The sequence below is a fragment of the Quercus suber genome, unplaced genomic scaffold (genome assembly GCF_002906115.3).
Source record: "Quercus suber isolate HL8 unplaced genomic scaffold, Cork oak 2.0 scaffold_657, whole genome shotgun sequence".
Lineage (NCBI taxonomy): Eukaryota > Viridiplantae > Streptophyta > Magnoliopsida > Fagales > Fagaceae > Quercus > Quercus suber.
Window position 1 is genome coordinate 340,423 of NW_027070098.1, and position 22,135 is coordinate 362,557.

At 31.1% G+C, this 22,135-nt stretch overlaps 1 protein-coding gene across 1 annotated transcript; it reads right to left on the bottom strand.

Moving 5' to 3' along the window:
• Positions 1–10,189: 10,189 nt before the first annotated feature.
• LOC112022446 (TMV resistance protein N) lies at positions 10,190–18,508 on the bottom strand. The gene is made up of 5 exons (XM_065765840.1): positions 18,140–18,508; positions 17,437–17,941; positions 12,762–13,854; positions 11,334–12,501; positions 10,190–11,249 (listed from the first exon to the last, which is right to left on the bottom strand). The coding sequence occupies exons 1-4, from the start codon at positions 18,141–18,143 to the stop codon at positions 12,175–12,177; spliced, it is 1,929 nt and encodes a 642-aa protein (XP_065621912.1). The 5' UTR covers positions 18,144–18,508; the 3' UTR covers positions 10,190–11,249; positions 11,334–12,174.
• Positions 18,509–22,135: the final 3,627 nt, after the last annotated feature.

The following is a 22,135-nucleotide window of genomic DNA, read 5'->3' on the forward strand; positions in this document are numbered from 1 at the left end:
GTTTAGTACCTGATCATCTGACGTCCATTCCAAGGATGTTATTTGCTTGATTGTTCTTCTATTTTGTGTGATTCTTTTTTCAACTGATATTTCTTGCTCGAATTGTAGAGGAATTCCTTCAATTTCAGTCTTTTCCACATTTCTTTGATGGTAGAAGATTTAAATCAAAACATTGCGAATAATTATTTGATATGAAGATTGTATTGTACTAAATAAAAGTATCAAGATTTTTAAAAAAAATAATAAATTAGAATAAAAGTATGGTATGGAAAATCTAAATACCTATCAATCAATGTTGCAATTTCAGGTATTTCTAAATTGATGTACACTTTTGTTGCACTTGTAGATGACAAACAGTGTTCCCCTGTATTTAATAAAAATGTGTTAATTATGTAAAAGAAAAGATATGTTTAAAAGAAGTTATTACCTCTAAATGTTTTCACAATAGTAGATGTCACTATTATGACAAAGGGTCTTGGATTGTTGGTGTAAAAATTGTCCTCAATTTCATTTGATGTTGGTCCCTAGAGAGTAATTCTTATTTTGATTTCTCTGTGGCAAACAAATATGTAAGTGATAAAGAGCTTGAAGTAGTATTATGCAATGAATCCATATGTACATGCTAAAGCTTACTCTGGATTCATGATATCTATATTTCTCATTGGGACAGTAGATCCTTGAACATGAACATTTTCTAGCGGTCCAACACCAACTATCTTTCCAATGATGTCTGCAGCAAATAAGGTTGATTAAGTAATTTGAAACATAATTATTTGAAAATAAATTTGAGACTTTTTAGGCTACCTGTCAATTGTTTGCTATTGTTGAAGCGATCCACAATTGTTTGGTAATCAACAAATTCAAATTTATGCTGAGAGATAGTAACTTCAGCCTCTTTTAGCTCCTCAATAACTGTTGTACGTAGAAAGTTTATTTTCTTCTCTTTACTTATAGGCCGATAGCTATCTTTTTCCTTGTAAGTATTTACTCGAAAATTGGACAATGAATATAATTGTCCTTCTCGTAGTTGTGCCTGAAACTTCTTAACATTGTTTTTTTGAATTGTCGTGTGTATTGTGTCATCCTGGTACTTAAATAAGTAATTTGTTAGTCACAATTTTAGTTTTAAGGTGCGAGTCAAGTAAAGAAAATATGACAAAATAGATTCTCAATTCAAATCTAACCTGTTCATCTATAAGAACTATGTCCAAATTGATTAGTTCTAGATTTTTTCGGTTGACAGCTTCCCACATTCTTGAAAGTCTGACTCTTACTTTCCAATTCTCATTTTTATCTGAAAGTTGCTTGATGAGATTGTAACTCATGTTTGGAATTGATAATGTGGTCATTAGTTGGACCCAATTGAGTTGAAGTATTGTTAGAATGGAAATAGAGTAATGAAATTGAATGATTTACATAAATAAGCATATCTAAAATTTCTAATGATCTTTATTCATCTTATGAAACAGAAATAAATATTTTTGAGATGTAGTATACATAACTTGTACATAAGGAAATTTTTTTATCTTTCCAATATCTTGTAGCTGGAAATTCTGTCTCTATTGTTGCAAAGTACGTTCTATTGGTAGCTGTAATTTGTATGGTATGGTTATCAAATAGAAATAGATATCATGGATGTCTTAAATAGTTATAGATGTGGTTACATTGGTGGTATGTAAAAGGTTCTAACCTTTCCCTCTAATGTTTCAAGGGAATACGAAGGCATTTATTTATTTTAGTCTCAATCAATTAATGATTTGGTTGAAACGGAACTAATAATGGCCTTACTTTTTAAATATAATGTATTTAGTGGTTAGGTCAATTAATTGATACCAGGATGAAATCTAAAGTTGATCTACGCAAAAAGGAGATATAATTTAAAATTTATATTGTATATATGGTGCTCTTGCCTTTTTGAATATGGTTTTTGAGTCATTGGTTAATTAGGTGGGTTTTTCTTTTGTAATTTTGTTCTGTTACTAAAGGTTAGTGGTAAGGATCTTCCAATCAACATGAGGACATATAAACAAATTTTTAACAGTAAATTAGTGACTTTTTAAAGAGTAGAAAAAAGAACTACTGTAATTATTTTCTTCATAATTTTCATTGTTTAGTTATAAATATGTAAATTAAAGCATAAGAATACATAAATGCAAAGTTAAATGTAAATTTAAAACCATCCATGATGAATATGTATAGACAATTTTTGTAGTTTTTTAATTTTGTATGAATTATTATTTAATTTTCTAGTTATTAATGTCTAAATTAAGTAGATGAACTTTTTAAATATAAAAATGAAATACATGAATATGTAATATCCTCTCACACGTTATTCTTACAACCAAAGAAGGTGCCATTTCACTCATTGGTTTACTACATGACTGATGGTCTTGGTATGTGGCATAAGAGATTCTTCCTTCCCCTTATAATTTTTTTTGAGACCGTAGCAATATATTTTTTTTAATATAAGTGCCTAATGTTTTGTGTAATAATAAAGTGTCATCATAGGAACAGAAAAAATATTCAATATAAATCAGAAAAACTGTGAAAGTGATAAATAGATATTTTGTCAATTTTAAAACAAAGGTTGAATGGGAAATAAATAATTGTGGGAATGGACCATTTGTTATGCTAGTTATTTAGATGTAGAATTTTTTGTAGGTTGTATGAAAATTTAAAACTATTCAATGCTTTCAATTATTACCAATTATTGATGAAACGAAAAAAAAAAAAACTTGATACTTAACTCCCTATTATTTATTTCTATTTAATTCATGAATTCATCATTTGGGGGTCATTAAACAAAATTAAATTCATATTTGTTATGGGTCAATGCAATAGCAAAGCAAACTGAAATTATTCCTAAAAAAAAAAAAAGGAAAATTTGTGACTTTTTAAAGAGTAGGAAAAAAAACTGCTGTAATTATTTTCTTCATAATTTTCATTGCTTAGTAATAAATATGTAAATTAAAGCATAAGAATACATAAATGCAAAGTTAAATGTAAATTTAAAACCATCCATGATGAATATGTATAGACAATTTTTGTAGTTTTTTTTAATTTTGTATGAATTATTATTTAATTGTCTAGTTTTTAATGTCTAAATTAAGTAGATGAACTTTTTAAATGTAAAAATGAAATACGTGAATATGTAAAATCCTCTCACACGTTATTCTTACAACCGAAGAAGGTGTATTTCACTCATTGGTTTATTACATGATAGATGGTGTTGGTATGTGGTATAAGAGATTCTTCCTTTCCCTTATAATTTTTTTTGAGACTGTAGCAATATTTTTTTTTAATATAAGTGCCTAATGTTTTGTGTACTAATAAAGTGTCGTCATATGTACAGAAAAAATATTCAATATAAATCAGAAAAACTGTGAAAGCGATAAATAGATATTTTGTCAATTTTAAAACAATGGTTGAATGGAAATTAAATAATTGTGGGAACAGTTTGGCAAAATTTGGTAAGTGACCAGAATATGGTATATGTAATAGTACAGAACCTACACTACAAAATATTTTGAGCATCTTTAGTATATGAATCTTTCTTTTCATGGTTGAATTGTTGATGGCCTTGGTTTTTTTTTTTTTTTTTTGGTTTTTTTTTTCAGCAAGGTTTCTGACTTGGATGTTGTTGGTGAGAGCATCTTTAGTATATGAATCTTTCTTTTCATGGTTGAATTGTTGATGGCCTTGGTTTTTTTTTTTTTTTTTGGTTTTTTTTTTCAGCAAGGTTTCTGACTTGGATGTTGTTGGTGTAATTCCAGAAGAACTATGGAGTTTGACTTTCCTCTTCAATCTATATGATTTCTTCTTTATATGTTTATTTACTTGCGTTTTGCATCAATAGAGATTACCTTCTTTTTCATATAAGCTAGGATTGAACTTAAACTTTGAAACTATAGTTCATTACTCTACCAATTGAAATTCATACCAGCCAACACTTGGCCTACCTGTTGCCATCAATTATTGACCACGAAGAGTCCAAGTGACCTAATAGGGGTCAAATAAGTTTGCATCTTTTAATATTATATTTCTACAAAAGTTTAATTATCATAATAAGAATCGACCATAAATAATTATCAATTGTTACATTATAACCTGAAACCATGAATGAAAACCAAAACCAAGAGATCTAAATCTAAATCTAATTATAAAATAAATGCAACTTGAAATCATAATAAGTTTGTTGTTGTCTACATTCTCAGTCATAATAGAATTGACAACACAACTCCTTCTATTTTTGAAATGACACTCAGACAATCTCATAAACACATCAATGGCATGCCAAGGATTATGCAGAAAAATTATGCAGAAAAATTGAAACACCAAATAAACCAAGGTAAAATAAAATAGTTTTTTTGGTTATAAAATTATAGCACTATTGAAACGACATTCAAGAAATCTCACAAACACATCAATGTCATGCCAAGGATACTCGTCTAATATAAGCACAAACACAAACAAATGAAAAAAAAATGGTCTCATATTAATATAAACAGAGCATAAAAGTTTTGCACAAAAAAAAAAAAAAGAATTGAGATGTAGACATACCTCAACCAAAGCAGGCAAGTTCTGTCAATATTTATACACTGTGTGGAAAGGAATAAAGGAAGGAAGGAAATCAAATAGGCAACTATTACTGCGAAACGGTTAAGCAGGAAGGTGGGTAGCTTTCAAACTCTCTGTTTTCTCACGCAAGAAGGCTTCAACGTTTCGTTTTTGTTTTGTTTTGTTTTGTTTTTTTTTTCCTTCCTCCCTTTAAGCTTCCCTCTACGTTACAATCTTTAAACTCTTTGTCTCCTCACATTTCTATTTCGTCACGCAAAACCCTGAAGGATTCCACATATTTTTTTTTTCTTCTTTCTTCCTTTAAGCTGAAAAGGCTCACAGAAAAAAGGCTTCCACGTTTCTACTTGGTCACGTTTTTTTTTTTTTTTTTTCCTTCTTTTTTCCTTTAAGTTGAACTGAAAATGCTCTGGGTTGGACTTAATAGTGGAACTAAATAAATAAGAGGTGGGCTGGATTAATTATACAAATTTATTATAGAGTATAGCAGAAGTAAATAAATAAGTAGTGAACTGCATTTATAGGGTTGGGATTTATAAGGCTGAAAATTATAAAAACCATTTTAAAATTGAAAGAAAAATTATATATATATATTTTTTTTAAATGACGTGGCAGCTAATATGGCGCAACGTGAGAGCAGCAGCATTAAACGCTACGCTTCAGTTTTTAGTAATATATAAATATAAATAGATTAATTCATTTAAAATATTATTATTTTAATTAAAATACTAATTAATTTTTTTAATGCAAAAGCAAATTTGAAGTACGCCTGGACAGTGGCTTCATAAATTTGGCTAAGCACACTGCCCAAGCCAACTCTATTTACAACTTTTATTATTATTATATTTTTCCTCACCCACCATCTTTCACTTTCTTCCTATTTTTAATTTGTTTTCACTTGTTTTCTCTCATCCACACACGTCTATTGTATCTAACTCCTTGATATTTACACTACTCACTCTTGAATTCTATCCCATCTTTTATGAGATCTCCACATTAAAATTGACACTATCTTATTATTATTATTTTTTAGGAGGGACACACTATCTTATCTTTTCATGATTTCATCTTTCTTTTTATTTTTTTTACTCTCACACGCAACTTATCTCAGTTTTCCTCTCAGAGTCTTTTCTCTCTTCTCTATTCTCCTCTCTCTCTCTCTCTCTCTCTCTCTCTCTAATGGATATCCAAATCTGTTAAGCATGACTGCGTGAGCCACAACATTCCTCTGATACTGTTATCCCTCTACAACTCATCTTATGAAGCAAAAGACTACAATGTATTTGTGGAAAGGAACAATGGGATCGATTTTGGTTTGTTCTGAAGATCCAAGACTCCAAGTTCAACCTTATGTGCAACAAACTCATACCGGCCGAATCTTTTATTTCGGGCGAAATTAACCGAAATAGTCCGGAACTGCAAAAACACATCGGAATAGGCCGAAATCTTACTTGAGGTGGAATAGAGGGGCTTGCCGTTCCAGTTTGCTTGCCAGTACGAAATTTTCTGGCCATTCCGGTCGAAATGGAACGGTATCCATAACGTTGGTTCAAACCACAACAAAAGAAATCAGAAAAAACACAATATCAATCTTATAAGCATAATTCAGCTATAGCAACCCAACAAAAACCCACTTGTAAAAAAGTAAAACAAATTTTGAAACTTTCAACACAATTGTCAACTTCTTCACAGCAAGTTCCAATTTAGTATTCAACTATCATTTCCAAACTCAATCCCATCACATTGTACATCTAAAGCCAATTTATCTAACAGTCAATCTAACTTAATCAAATTAATCAAACATCCCTAATTCAAAAACCAAACAAACCCCAGATCATATCAAAACCCAACACAACATCTTTCATTAGAACAATACAAGATATGAACATACACTCACCCTCTGTTCTCTTCAAAAACGAAATGCTCAAAATTTGAAACTTTCCAATGAAGTAAATAAAAAATCTGAACACCCAATTCGAAATCGAAATTGGGGAAAAGGGAAAATCATGAAAAACGAACCTTTGGATCGTGGCTCACGATAGCTTCGATTTGTTTCCAAGCTCCACGCACAGCTCTGGTGAACTTTGTGGCGGGAACTCCGGTGTGTGGAGTGGTGGAGATTTGGGCAAGCAAAGGACGGCACAACCCCAGAGGAGGAAGCAAAGGGCACAGCGAGAACTCTATCTTCTTTGAAATTGTTCTGCTCTGGCGATCTGTGTGGCGGTGGTGGAGGTTCGACGTGAGCTTTTGTCTGAGGGTTGGGTTTCTTTCTTCGTTTTGTTTGGAGTCTATTTGGAGAGGGGTTTAAGTGTGAACGTAGTGTTCTTTCTTCATTCTGCTTCGGTGATCAGGCTTTAGTGATCAGGCTATGGCGGTGGTGGAGGTTCGGCGTGAAGGAAGCAGAGCTTTTGTCTAAGGGGTTTCTTTGTTTTCTGTTTTGTCTGAGGTGAATGCTTTTGGCTGTCTGGAGAGGTTTTAATAGAATTTCCACGTGGCGATGTTTTATTGGCTGGCGTAAAACACTGGTTTTACGCCAGCTTTTGATGCAACATTTTCTCAATTGACAAATAGCTCAAAGGATAGGAACCAAATATGTCATTTACCCAAAAATAAACTACTATTTCCAAGCACTTAGCTGAAGTTACTTGACCATTCTATTTCTCCCTGATTATCTATCTCAAATATTTCTCTTGTATATTTTATTTTTTTCAAGTATAGAAATGCAAGTTGTTAAAAATGACAGTGTGCCCTTTATTCAAGCAAAAAACAATAAATAAGGAGAGAGAGAGAGAGAGAGAGAGAGAGAGAGAGAGAATACTAGTATTAATTATGAATGAGATGGAAATTTACGGTGTAAAAATGTGTAACTTACAAGAGTTAGATCACTTACAAATCTACGGTGTAAAAAATGTGTAATTTTACAAGAGTTACCCCAGGTTTAACTTGAACCCATCTCATATATATATAGTGTGCATTTTTTTTTCTAAAATTATTTTTTATCTTTAATTTTTAATTTTTAATTTTAAGTAAAATACTAATGGTTACACGATCCTAATCTAAGTAAATTAGTTATCTTATGACTTATCCATGTTTCCAAGGTTTTTTTTTTTTTTTTTATAATTTTAAAAATGTTTTTTTTATAACGTGTCTTATCATTTTAAATCTATAAATAATTCTGCAATATGGATTAGGCCTTTTTTTTTTAGTGTAGTAATTAAAAAATAAGGAGAATTAGATTACACTATGTTTACGGTGCTGCAATTTAAGATGCATTAGACGTATATATATATATATATGTCTTCTTTTTACATGTAGTGTAGTAATTAAAAAATAAGATAGTTGCTGCTCTTTTCTATAATAAACTTCACATAAAAAGAAGAAGAAGAATTACATGGATAAGACAAAGAATTTGGTTTGTAATAAAATTAATATTTTTATCAACTTAGAAATTATAGAAAAAGAAAAATTATACATATTTTTTTTAAATCTAAAAAAAATTCTACAACATGGTGAAGCTTAGTGTAGTATACGTTGACGCAATTTAACATGCATTAGACTTTTTTATTATTTTTTATAAATAAATGTTTTCTTGTAGTGTAGTAATTAAAAAAAAAAAAGTTTCTGCTTTTTTTTATAATACACTACACGTATAAAAAAAAAAAAAAAAAAAAATTACATGGATAAGATGAATTTGGATTGTAATCAAATTAATATTTTTATCAACTTAGAAATTATAGGAAAAGAAAAATTATATATATATTTTTAAAATCTAAAAATCTAAAAAAATTTCTACAATATGGTGAAGCCACTTGGCGCAACCACGACAGTTTTATCATAAACTTATAGAATATAGTATATTTTATCTTATAAACACTAATGAAATAAATAATTATTATAATAACAAAATGAACAAATTGTATCGGTATAATAACTATCAAATATAATATGATAACACCTAAATAAAAAATTATTATTTTATAACATACGAATTATGATTTAATGAGAATTTAGTATCTTTGGGAGATTGTTAAATACCTTTTTGTACACTATATTTTTAGTGTATCCTTGTTTTTGTTTGTCATTGTTCTTTATTGAACTCTTTAGTTCTTCGGGACTTGTTATTCGAGACAAAGCAACGTACAAAAAAGACTAAATGGATTAGCTGCCTTCTTTTTTAGGTCAAAGTGTACAACTCTAATAATGTGACAGCTTATTAGTAGTACTAATTAGTAAAAAAATGATGTTAGTTGTGAGTTTGGATAAGAACTAGTAAAAATTTGTCAATTTAGTTGTGAAATATGTTGCTAATTTTTTGTTTTTGTTGAGTATGTAGCATTGCTATTCTATTTATCATGCTATACATGGATTGGATTTACAGGGTAGCTCCCCTTTTTTTCACACTGCAAATTGAAAGAAGTCAATAGAGTATGTAGAGATAGATTGTGTCACACAGCTGCTGCATCATGTATTAAGTCATTTGATATGAATTCTTATGCTGTCTCTTGTGCTGCAAATGAAACCGTGTTTGCAAGCCAGGGGAACTTTAGTCATTTCACAACCGGCAACTAAAATTCATAGAGCTCTGTTTATACTATTTCTTTTGGTAATTAAAAATTGTTTGTTTGGGCTAGTCGAAGTTTTTGTCTGCCAAATTAGTAGATATAAAATTTTGTTCCAATCCATCATGATTCATGTTTAACTTAGTCTAATATTGAAAGGTGTATCAGTACCTGCTCATATGATACAGCTATATTAGTTTAGTGAACAGTGTACATACCATTGAATCACCGCAATGCTGATTGCTCGTATATAAAAGTTCCTTCTGTCACAGCACCTAAATGTGTGCTTCATTGTAAGTCACTGACTCACTGAGAATAGAAAGGGACCACTATTAACAAGATTTTAATCATTATGTACATTCCACCATAATAATATCATTTACATTGTAGCATAATTTTGTTATAAAGACCAAGGAATTATAAGATCATTTTTATTTTTCAAAACAAACACAAATTTCTCTCTCTATTTTGTTATCTACTTCAAGAATCTCTCAATTGTCCTCTCTCTGGCTTTTTACACCTATAACATCAATAAATATCCAACTCTGTATTCCAAACTAGTTTAGTCTACAAGCCTAGTACGTCTCAATTTCCAACAATTTTAACCAAATATAGATGTGAGACTAGTTGTTCCGGTCTTAAATAGTCATAGGATTTGGACTATTCAAGCTTTACAATCAATTTGAGCATAAACATGGTAAATTACAGTAAGAAGAAGAAGAAAAGGGAGCGGGTGGGGTGGGGGAACAATTATGTGGAAAGGAAGAATTTTTTGTACTATAATAACTTGCTTCTACCAATTAGTGAAACTTGTTCCATGAGCAAGCAGAAATGTTTATACAATAGACCCTGTCTCTACATCCGTCATCCAATTCAAAGGACCTTTGAGTATACAACAGATAATATGCTCCAAGATTGCATCAGTTTCTACATTTGCCTGATATGCTGATTTAACTTGAAGAAAGATATTAACAATATACTAGATAGGCCATAACAATCAACTAGACAATCCCAAAAATAATCAAAGAAGATTACATCAAAGGTGAACTTGTTTGAAGCTTCCAACAATGTTTGTTGACTTTTTAATTGCAAGGAAATATTCTAGACTGAAGACTCCATTAATGCTTAGCTGATCATATAGCTTTATTGATAAAAAGTAGTAGCTTCTAAACGTCTCCAAAATTTACAACTCATGCTCTCATAGACATTAACTCAAAATCACTATACAAGAGAATTGTGCAAAGTTACCTGAAAGTATAGCTTGTATACCATCCAATAACAGTAGGCTCAATTGAACATCATCTATGGAAATCTTAATAACTGATACGGACTAGAACCCCTTAAAAAAAGAAAAGAAAAGACCCCACTCTATTGTCATTATGAAACAAGATACAAGGATATCTCATTTGAATACATTTCCAAATCATTATAATAGAAACCATTTATAAATTCAATACAACATACCAGGATTTTTATCTATGAAAAAGAAAAAAGAAAAAGTAATACTGTCAGAATTGCTTATGCACATCCAGTAGCAATAGCCTCAACTGAAATTCAATGGGAAGGATATTTGAGATGGTCATTACCAATTAATTTATAGATAGGTACTTCCCCAAAGCTCGCAATCAAACATTGTGCATTTGTTAGGTTGAACTCTTCCACATCTTGCTCGTATATCAAACTAACCCCACAATCAAACACATCAATGGTTTTTTTATCGGTCTCAAATATAACCTTAATCTGACTGCATTTACCATTCCCAACAGTAGCAGACCAATCATCATGAGACAAATATAATAGGAAAATACCGTTTTCAAAACGTATCAAGGTAGTAAAAAGTTCAAAGGCCCAGTGATTCTGAGGCATATCACCAAGGGCTATCACACGAGCTCTAATAACATCACTCAAGCATATATAATTTGATTGTGATGCCCAGAGAGCAAATCCTATCCATTTACTATTATACCAATTTGAAGGCAGCTCTATGCTTATTGTATTCCTCACTGTTTGAATCAAACATGACTGAAAAATTATCAGAAATTCAGTTCTTGATCCATCCTCTTCCCTTTTGAAAGAAGTTCCATAAACGGTTTTACGACAAAGGAGTCCCTGTAGCTGTACCCAAAACACAACTATTGTTAACTGTTATTATTTAACAATGAGAGAGAGAGAGAGAGAGAGAGAGAGAGAAGAGATTACCTGTAGGAAATGGAACAATATTTTAAATTCCACTAGAATGCCTCTCTCATCATACGGACACCACTGGGAGAGAGGTTGTGACCAGCTACTCAGTTTGACCTGTGCTAGTGACCATTTTAGGGAATAACAAAGCTTAGCATCTATAACTCTTACGGTTGATGGAAGCCTCGGCAAAGATTTTAGTTTTGAGCAACCGAAAAGACCGAGTTTTTCAAGTGACCTCAAATTATGTATGTTGCTAGGAAGACATTCGAGATCTGTGCAGAAACTTAGATCTAATAAAGTAAGGGCAGTCAAACACTTGATTGATGAGGGTGCTACTTTCTTAATAGCAGTCCAACCCAATTTGAGTTCCGATAGGCTTTTCATAATTCTAGTAAATTTCGGAAACGAACTGATTCTTGGGCAACCTTGAAGATTAAGAACCGTAAGGGACTGCATTTCAGCAGACATGCTGGGAAGATCAGTAAGAGACCAGCAGCATTCCAGATTTAAATACCTAAGCTTGCTGAGTTGTCCAATAGATGGGTGGATCTCAACCAATCGATGGCAGGAATAAAGGTTTAGTCCCTCAAGTTTTGGAACACCAGAAAAGTTGGGTGTTCTAATAAGGTATTTGGAATAACTAAGATCAATGAACTTTAACTTGGATGAAAGCTGTTACCCAAAAAAAAATAAAAGAGTTTCCATTAAACGAAGAAATTAATTTAATAAGTAAAGAATTCTTTTAAATTAAAGCAACTTTATAAATAAAAGGAGGAAGCTCAAATACACTGGGAGTGTATTTGTAATTGTAGCTACACTTAAAGAAAAGAGAAATAATAAATAGCTGTGCCGCAATTCAAATTACCATTACTCCTTGCCAAAGATATTCCAAATAGCTGTGCCGCAATTCAAGATGAACAAGCTCCATTGGTTGGGAACTGAATGACAAACATTTTAAAGGATAGAAATTCCATGAAAGATGTCTTAGCTGATTAGGAACATTAACATGCCTTGCTTGATTAGGAAAATCAAGATGTCTTTGGTCATTAGGAAAACCTAAGTTGACCTTATCAATTATCATCAATCTAAGATTAGACATCTTTGATAACACTTCAAGAAATTCTTCAAATTTGAAATCCTTTTTCTTGTATCCAACAACTATGGCTTCAATTGCATTTGTTGCCTATGGTTTCAAAAGCAAAGGATTAGTGATTTGCACAATCAAAAGATATTATTGTTTTGAAAATATAAGAAATCATAATTGACAATATATTAGCATGGTAAATGAATGTTTTATTCTTGATTTTGTTACATAAATACTAAGGTAACCACTTACCTATCGGAATTTTATTTTAAAGAACTAATTTATTGAACAAAATTATGTTACTATACGTACTCAATCCTATTCACCGAAATAAATTATAGTTTTGTCATTTTTCTTACCATATTGTCCTTCAATACATGAAGCAAGTCATTATTAAGCCACAACCTACTCTGCTTTCCAAGCTTTCCCTTTGATTCAAAACAAACAATTTTTTCACCCATTTCTTGTACTAGATCATGCATCTCCAAATGTTCATTGCCATCCACGGAAAGGAGAGATTTTTCCACGAGAATACTTATACCAATTCTTGCATTAAAACCACAATTCTCTAATATATGCATTACTTGATTTTTCTTCCAATATCTGAAGAAACATGCAATATCTAAGAATATCTCCTTCCACATTTCCTCTAGTCCATCGTAACTTATTTTAAGTATATTAAATATATCTCCTTTAGTTTTTTTAAAACTGGGCAATGCACTTTGCCATTCATCTATTGTTCTTCCAACTAAAAAGGAACCCAAAGTAACAAGAGCTAAAGGAAGGCCATTAGCATATTTTACTACTTCTTGGGAGAGTTGCATATAACCTTTTTTGGGTTGCTCATTTTTGAAGGCTTTCAAACAAAAAAGTTTTAAAGCATCATCATTATTTAATCCATTGGGATTATATCTTTTACGCACTCTATGTTGGATTAACACACGTTCATCTCTAGTTGTTATAATGATCTTACTCCCCAATCCAAACCAGTCATGCCCTCCAGCCAATTTTTCTAATTGGTCCAAATGGTCAACATCATCTATAACAAGTAGAACTTTTTTACGACATAACCTTTTCTCGATTATGTCAACTCCATCATAAACATTCCTTATAACAATATTTTTGTCCTCCAAAATGTCTGCAAGAAGTTGCTGTTGTAATTTAGGCAAACCATGTTTTTTTGAATCTTCCCTAACATTAGTAATAAAGCTAGAACCTTCAAATTGACCACAAAATTTATCATAAACAACTCTAGCAAGAGTTGTTTTTCCCAAACCCCCCATACCATAAATCCCAATCATGCAAATATTATTCTCAAAATTTAAATATGAAGGGATAAATTTTGCCAGAGTAGATTCTATTCCTATGAAGTTTTTAGTAATGCTTGAGGATTTAGAACTCAATTTCTCCATCATTTCTTTTACAACGTCTTGGATAAATTCGGACTCAGGCCTGCAAAGAAGATAGAAAATAATTACGTGATGGTCCAAACCAATTATAAAACTTCAGGGGAGAAAGAAAAATACTTGGCAAGGATATTCCTTGGGAGTTATCTTTTCATGACTTAGTCCGCTAATTTTCTTAGGTTAGCAATGATATTAGATCCACTAAATCCAAATTATATTTCATCTAGAGATACATTAATTGAGCAAAAAATTAATCATCTCATTTCAGGCTTGATTGATGAAAGAAACCTCATTGGAATATTTTAAGTTGAACATGCTAAGTTTAAATTCTGTCCGGATGTGGCAAAAACCAAGGGGTTTACGCCACCAATAATATAACACCACGTCAACACTCAATTAAAAATCTCATTAAAAAAAAAAAAAAAAACAATGAACTTTCTGTACTGATGTTAGCAACGGTGATGTCATCGGAGGCACAAAGAAGCTGAAGAAGTCACCACCAACGGTGATTTTTTTTTTTTTTTTTTTTTTGAAAATGAATATTCATTCATAAAAGAAAGAAACATTACAGCCAAAAACAAAGCAAGAGAAAAGAACAGAGGAAGAGCAGGACACAAGCACCAAAAGAGACAATGAACAAAGACACTAGCCAAGAGTAATGGAGATTTGAGAAGTTGGGTTGGAACAACTCCAGAGATAGTTAATGACCTGCTTTGTACAAAGACACCATGACCAGGTCAATGATTTGGTCATCTCTCTTCCTCCTAAATTTTATTTTACCAAACCTTAAAAACAAAAACAAACTCCACAACCACAATAGACCAAGAACCTAGGTTCCAAAACACACATGCAAAAGCAAAAGCTTCAAAATTTAATCACCTACAGACAGCGGAGACACCAAATCCTTGTCTTCCCTCACCAAAATCCACACCTTTATCCCATATGCAAATCTTGAGCCAAACCCACAAGCTTGCACATAACCCAGATGGGATATATATCTTAAAAAGATTGTACCTTGGATAATGAAAATTGGGAAAAAGAAAAAAGAAAACAAGAAAAAAGAAACTTAGATCAATAGCTACTTCTCCAGAGGCTTTTGGGCAGCATCTCCGGCAGCAGGGGCTGTGTCTTAGCTGGCTTCGAGGTTTGGTTGGTTCTGACTTTTGAGGAAGATACAATTTTGGTATATGAATTTTTAGAGACAAGATTATGTGTGATAAGTTTTATTCTTTAGTTTGCAATCTACCGATGTAGCGCAATGCCCAGTTTTACGCCCCATCCGGACAGAATTGGCACTCAATGTTTAAGTCCCTTTGAGTTTACTTGAGTACAGAATATTAATAACAATGGCAATGGTCAAATTTTCCAAATCAGACAATTGAAAATGCTTTGTATACCGAGTAAATGAGTGAAGAGGAGGTATTGGTTTCAAAAAAAAAAAAATTAATGATTTATTCTTTTATGCCAACACAAACACGAGCTTTTACTTCTTTAGTCACGGCCCAAAGGTATGTGATATTCCTCTTTGAAGAGACGATATCATTCAAACACACCGTAATATCAGTGATAAACTCCTCAAAGTTTGAGAATTTTTTTTTAAAAAAAAAACCTAAATAATGAATGAGCCAAAATTAAATCTTTATGAAAATAATTGGCTTGCCACCCTGAATTCAAAATATAACTTGGCAACAGGTAATTTTGGATGGTTGCATCATGTTGAGTTATGAAATTACATTTTATGCCTTATCAAACAATAGAAAATGCAAAAGAGAAAAAAGCTTTCCACTTAAATAAGTGGAAGCAAAAGATCCAGCCATAGGCCATTTAACCATGTTAAGTTATCACGTCACTTAATGATGCATCATCTCTTCATGGTGGTATTTCCTTGATTCTCAAAAAAAAAAAAAAAAAAAAATAGTTTCCTTGATTATAGTCATTAAAAAAAATGGTACCTATCAAGGATTTTCATAGGCGGCTTTGACAAGAAGTATCTAAGAAAAACAATATAAACAATTAATGTCAGCAGATTTATAATTCCCAAAACGTGATATAGATTCTTGAATAGAAAATTCCATTTTGATCTTTTCACAGAGCTTCCCTAAGCCCAAAAGCCGGTGTCTCAAACTCAAGCTGTTTGCATCTTTAACACTATGTTTGGTTGGAAGGATTATCGGGAGAATGGAAAAGAATGGGTGAAAAATGGTGTGGAAAACAGTGTTTTCTACTGTTTGGGAAGCTGAGGAAAACAGAGAAGATGGAAAACCCGGAGGAAATTTTCCTCCCAGGCCCACCAATTTTTTTCCTCCCAAATTGGGAGGAAAACTGTGGAGAGAAAATTGCTCTCCCAGCACTTTTCCAAAAATGCCCTCAAACACAACGGCTACAAGCACAAACACAACGTCTAAAACCACAACAATCTCTCTCAAACATCTCTAAACTCAAGCATAATCAGATTATCACAATACAAACTCAAAAACACAATTTTAAAATTAATCAAATCATAACAATAAAAGAAAAAAAAAAAAAAAAAAAACAAAATAGAGAAGACAGAAGCCATCTAATCCCGAAGATGAGCGACAACTCCGGCTGGACAACTGCTGTTCTTGAGACTTGAATGAGGGAGAAGAAGAAAAAGAAGGGGGTGGGGATAGAGATAGGACGTGTGTGGAGGAGATAGCGTAGGTAAAAAAAAAAAAACGAATTAAAAAAAAAAAAAAAAGAACACACAGAGAGCGAGCTGGAGAAGAAAAGAGGGAGAGAGGATGTGTTGAGACTTGTGAAGGAAAGAGAAGAAGAAAAAGAAGGGGGTGGGGATAGAGATAAACGTGTGTGGAGGAGATAGCGTAGAAAAAAGAAAAAAAAAAAAAAAGTAAAGAACGAATGGATGAAATGAAAAGGGGAAAAGGTGAAATGATATAAAGAATAAAAGATTCTATTTGAGCAATGTTATTACAATATTTTCACAATAAATTTTAAGTAATAGGTTGTTATTAGTTAATATTAGTGAGTAAAAAATAATTTCAGTAATGGGTTCAAATTAGAACTAGTAACAACTTTCCACATAAATTTTGTTGTGAAAGTATTGCGAAAAATGTTGTGAACGTGTAACACTTCTCATTAAAAAATATAATTATTAATCAATTTTATATTATTTAATGAGTATAAATAAATCTATTTTTTACTTATTATGGACCAAGGTATAATAGTCAATTTACATAAATTACAATTTCCATCATTTCCTTTTTTTCTCCAACCAAACAAAAGAGTTTTTTACCCTCCCACTTTTCCACTCCTCCAACCAAACACACAAGAGGAAAAACTAAATATTTTCCATCCTCTCATTTTTCGATCCTCTCACAATTTTTCATCCTCCCACTTTTCCATTCCTCCATCCAAACGAACCCTAAGTGATTTTTTAAATGGATTATGAACCATTGTCCTAAGGGCATTTGTTAGCCTTTCCCATTTATATATATCATCATATTTAGTACCACTTATACTTTTCCCAAAAATTTAACATAATTTTAACTAGCATACCATGATGTAGTTCAATCCATGCATATTATGATATATTCTCATAGCTAATTATATGCTTCATGGAATATGATTTGAAATTTATGGAAATTACCTATTTTGTAGATGCCAACCAGAGATATTAGCCACTTCTTTTAAAGCAATTCTCCATGTTTCCACCTCCTTTATGTTAACCTCAAAGCATTTTTGGTGATCAATAAAGGCTTGTTCAAAAGTTCCTGTTTGTTTCTTAACATCAGCTGGTTCCACATTGTAGAAAATTGGCAAAACTATTAGCCCTATTTCTTTCCTGCATTCGTTAATCTTGGCAAGCTCTTTCAAGCACCACTTAGAACATGCATAGTTTTTTGAGAAAATGATGATAGCAATATGTGATTCTTCAATTGCTTCAAAGAGCTTAGAAATAGATTTTCCTCTCTTGAGTTCTTCTTCATCTCTAAAAGTAATAATGCCCTTTTGCTTCAAAGCAGCATATAGATGGTCGGCAAAATTATAGCGGGTATCCTCACCCTTGAAACTTAGAAATACTTCATATTTCCAATGACGTGTTGAAGAAGAAGATGGTGATGGGGATGACTCACTTTTACACTTCATTGAAGCTGTTGGAAATTTAGATAGAAGAAGTACAACCAATTAAAAATAAAGAAAAAATTTAAAAAAAAATTAAGAAGAAAATAATTAAATTAGGGAAGAAGAAAACATGTGATGTGGGATTTTAATTTCAGGCAGGGAGTGAGAGGAAAATAATAAAAAGAGATGATTGTGTGTTAAAACTTAACCTAAAAGTGAGAACTTACCCATTTGAGACAAGGAATTACAGTAGCAATGGGCTCCAAAAACTCCGGAAAAAATTCCTGTTTTTAACAAGCTAACGACTCCTGTTTTGCTTTTTTTTTTTTTTTGGCAAAGAAGGGACTCCTGAAAATTATTTAACTATAGGAAATGAGACAGATAGTAGTGATTTGGAAATTGAAATTAGAATAGACTAGTAGTGATTGATTGTATTGCTCGAAACTCAGTTGAAACAAAGGCGGATCCAATGGGTATTAGATATATATTGCCTGTTTAATAAAGGAATGGACTGTTATTTATTCTCCTCGTCCGTGAGTTTGTGTCCACAACTTCAATATCCCCTGTTTCAAGTCAAGTCAAGTCAACTAATCTTTCTGGGCAGTTTCAAATGAACAAAGTAACTCTTTAAATTCCTTATATATTTTTATGTCTGTAAATTATGAAATTTTAATAGTAGAATTATATGTTTTTTATTATATTATTTATACTTGCAAAATTGTAAGAAAATTAATGATCAATTATTATGTTATTAAACAAATATTAAAATTTTAAGTTTTTGTAATCTAAAATTATGTATAAAATACAAATTTATTGATCAAAAAGTAAATAATATCTGATTTGAACAAAATTTAATATGTACGTTAATAACATAAATAACATAAAATTTAATGATTAGATTTTTAAAATTCAAACCTAAAAAGAAAGTATATAAGAAATTTAAGGAGTTGCTTTAGAAAGAAAGTTTGTTGGTCTCAAATGTCTTTTTAAATTACTTTTTAAAAAAAAGTTTCTTAGCGTCGCACAAAAGTCATTGACTAAAGTATTACAGCACTTTCTTAGTCCTTCACTTTATTTTCTTTTTTATTTTAATTATTATTTTTTAATTCAATAAAGGAGGGATGGTAAAAGACAGCATCTTCGTGGTAACCAACTATGAGCCTATGTCTATTTAAATTTTCTTTTTTTTTTAATCAGATGTGGTGGGGTGTACCGCGTATGAGAGATTTCCATATTTACAAGTGAGTTTCCTTCCAAGTCTCCTCATTTAGAGAATTAAAGAAGAAAAAATAAAAATAAAAACTTTAAATTTAAATAAACTTTTACGTCCTTCTCAATAAGAATAAAAACTTTTAATTTAAATAAACTTCTACGGATTCAGAAAAAAAAAAAAAAAAAAAACTTCTACGGGCTCCTGATTCCCGATGGAGCATCTGGTAGTGGTAAACTTTTAATTAAAAAAAAAAAAAAAGGCTGAACTTAACTCTTTGATGGTTGGTGTGTGTAGCTGTGTGCCGCTGCCCTCTCTCTTGTCTTTTCCTTTTAAATCAACTTGTCATCTTTTCACGCTTCTTTTTTGAGTTATAGACATTTGGGCTAGTTATGCCATATATATTGGGCGAGACAGGGACTAATATTTTTGAATACTATCAAAAAAAATAATAATAATAATAATTAAAAAAAATTATGCTAACGAGAGTTTTTAAGGTACTCGTTAATAATTTATTTTAAAAAATTTTTAATATTACTTTTATAAAAAATAAAAAAAACTGTTAAAATATTAATTACTTTTTTTTATTTTTCATAAAATTTTCTTTAAATGAATTATTAATCAGTGCTTTTAAAACACTCGTTATCATTTCTCTTAAAAAAATTTAAGATGAATTCCAACAACTCAAGCTCCGCTACCCAACAAATCCTTAATCCATTATTTCAGCTAACAGAAATTAAAAACATAAATTTAAGAATTAATGGACACGTGGCATAATTTTATTGTTCCATAGTGTGGTGCAGATAAAATGGTCAAGAAGATTTTGATTGGAGCCGAAAAAGGCAAGCCTATTGCAATTTCTAAGGTGCTGGGGCATTGATTGATTGTGAAGACGCGTAAAAGAAAATGATAGCCGCACTTGTCTACACACTTTCACACACAATTGTTGGCTCTTTCTTCCCATTTATTTATAATCAAATTTGAAGAGTTTGAAGAGAAACTCGGGTCTTTTGGCTAAATATTATTAAATTTGAAGTTTATTTGCGTTATAAACACTGTTCTAAGTTATTTAAGGAATTGAGGAAAAAGAGTAAATTTTAGCAATGGTATTGCCGAAATTCAACAAAAGAATGAGAGAGAAAGAGAAAAAGTGGGAGAGAGAAAGTTTTGAATTTTGGTAATAACATTACCGAAATTCCTACTACCCAAACTTGTTGACCGAAAACTAATTGTGGCAATGCCATTGCCGAAAATGAGAGAAAATAAATAAATAAATAAAATAATGGTTGCCGAAATCTAGAGAGGAATTAAAAAAAAATGCTACGTCTACAATATTTTTACAATATTTTTATAACAAATCATAGGTGATTAGTTATTATTAGTTCAAATTTGAATTTAACACTGAGATTACTTTTTTAATCCAACAATAACAACCTGCCACTTAAAATTTGTTGTAAAAATATTATAAAAATTGTGTGCACATGTCATTTCTAAAAAAAAAAAAAAAGTGGAATGGATTTGTGGCAATGGCATTGCTGAAATAGGAGGGGAAACCACTTTTTTTTTTTAGAAATGATATGTGCACACAATTTTTACAACAAATTTTAAGTGACAGGTTGTTATTGTTGGATTAAGAAAGTAATCTCAGTGTTAAATTCAAATTTGAATTAATAATAACTAATCACTTATGATTTTGTTATGAAAATGTTGTAAAAATATTATGGACGTAGCATTTTTTTTTAATTCCTCCCCAGATTTCGGCAACCATTATTTTATTTATTTATTTATTTCCTCTCATTTTCGGCAATGGCATTGCCACAATTGCCACAAAATTTTTTTTCCCTATTTCGGCAATGGCATTGCCACAATTGATTTTCGGTCAGCACATTTGGGCAGCAGGAATTTCGGTAATGTGATTACCGAAATTCAAAATTTTCTCTCTTCCACTTTTTCTCTTTCTCTCTCATACTTTTGTTGAATTTTGGCAACACCGTTGCCGAAATTCACTCTCTTTCCTCAGTTCCCTAAATAACTTGGAACAGTGCCTATAATGCAAATAAACTCTAAATTTAGCAATATTCAGCTAAAAGACTCGAGAAACTCAGTTAGTTAGCTTTTTCCATTACTATTTTTTATTAAAAGTTTTTTTTAGTGTGGCACAAAAGTCATTGATCACATCACTTTCTTACTCCTTCACTTTATTGCTTTTTTATTTTTATAATTATTTTTTAAATTGATAAAGAAGGAACATTATTAAGACAGTTTTTTTTTTTTTTTTTTTTGTGGTAATCAGTTATGATGTCTATGAAGCTCTGTTTAAATTTTCTTGAATTCAATTAGATGTGGTGGGGACATACCGCGTGTGAGAGATTTCCATATCTACCAAGGAAGTTTCCTCCCTAGTCTCCTCAGTCAAAAGACTCGAGAAACTCAGTTAGTTAGCTTTTTCCATTACTATTTTTTTTTTTAGTTTTTTTTAGTGTGACACAAAAGTCATTAATCACATCACTTTCTTACTCCTTCACTTTATTGCTTTTTTATTTTTATAATTATTTTTTAAATTGATAAAGAAGGAAAATTATAAAGACAGTTTTTTTTTTTTTTGGTGGTAATCAGTTATGATGTTTATGAAGCTTTGTTTAAATTTTCTTGAATTCAATTAGATGTGGTGGGGACATACCGCGTGCGAGAGATTTCCATATCTACAAGGAAGTTTCCTCCCTATTCTCCTCAGCCAAAAGACTCGAGAAACTCAGTTAGTTAGCTTTTTCCATTACCATTTTTTATTAAAAGTTTTTTTTAGTGTGGCACAAAAGTCATTGATCACATCACTTTCTTACTCCTTCACTTTATTGCTTTTTTATTTTTATAATTATTTTTTAAATTGATAAAGAAGGAACATTATAAAGACAGTTTTTTTTTTTTTTTTTGGTGGTAATCAGTTATGATGTCTATGAAGCTCTGTTTAAATTTTCTTGAATTCAATTAGATGTGGTGGGGACATACCACGAGT

Coding starts and splice junctions, on each gene's coding strand:
- LOC112022446 (XM_065765840.1), bottom strand. Junction 13,855..17,436: donor GGTTGGCATCTACAAAATAG/GTAATTTCCATA, acceptor TCTTCTTTGCAG/GCCTGAGTCCGAATTTATCC. Junction 12,502..12,761: donor ATGTATTGAAGGACAATATG/GTAAGAAAAATG, acceptor TTGAAACCATAG/GCAACAAATGCAATTGAAGC.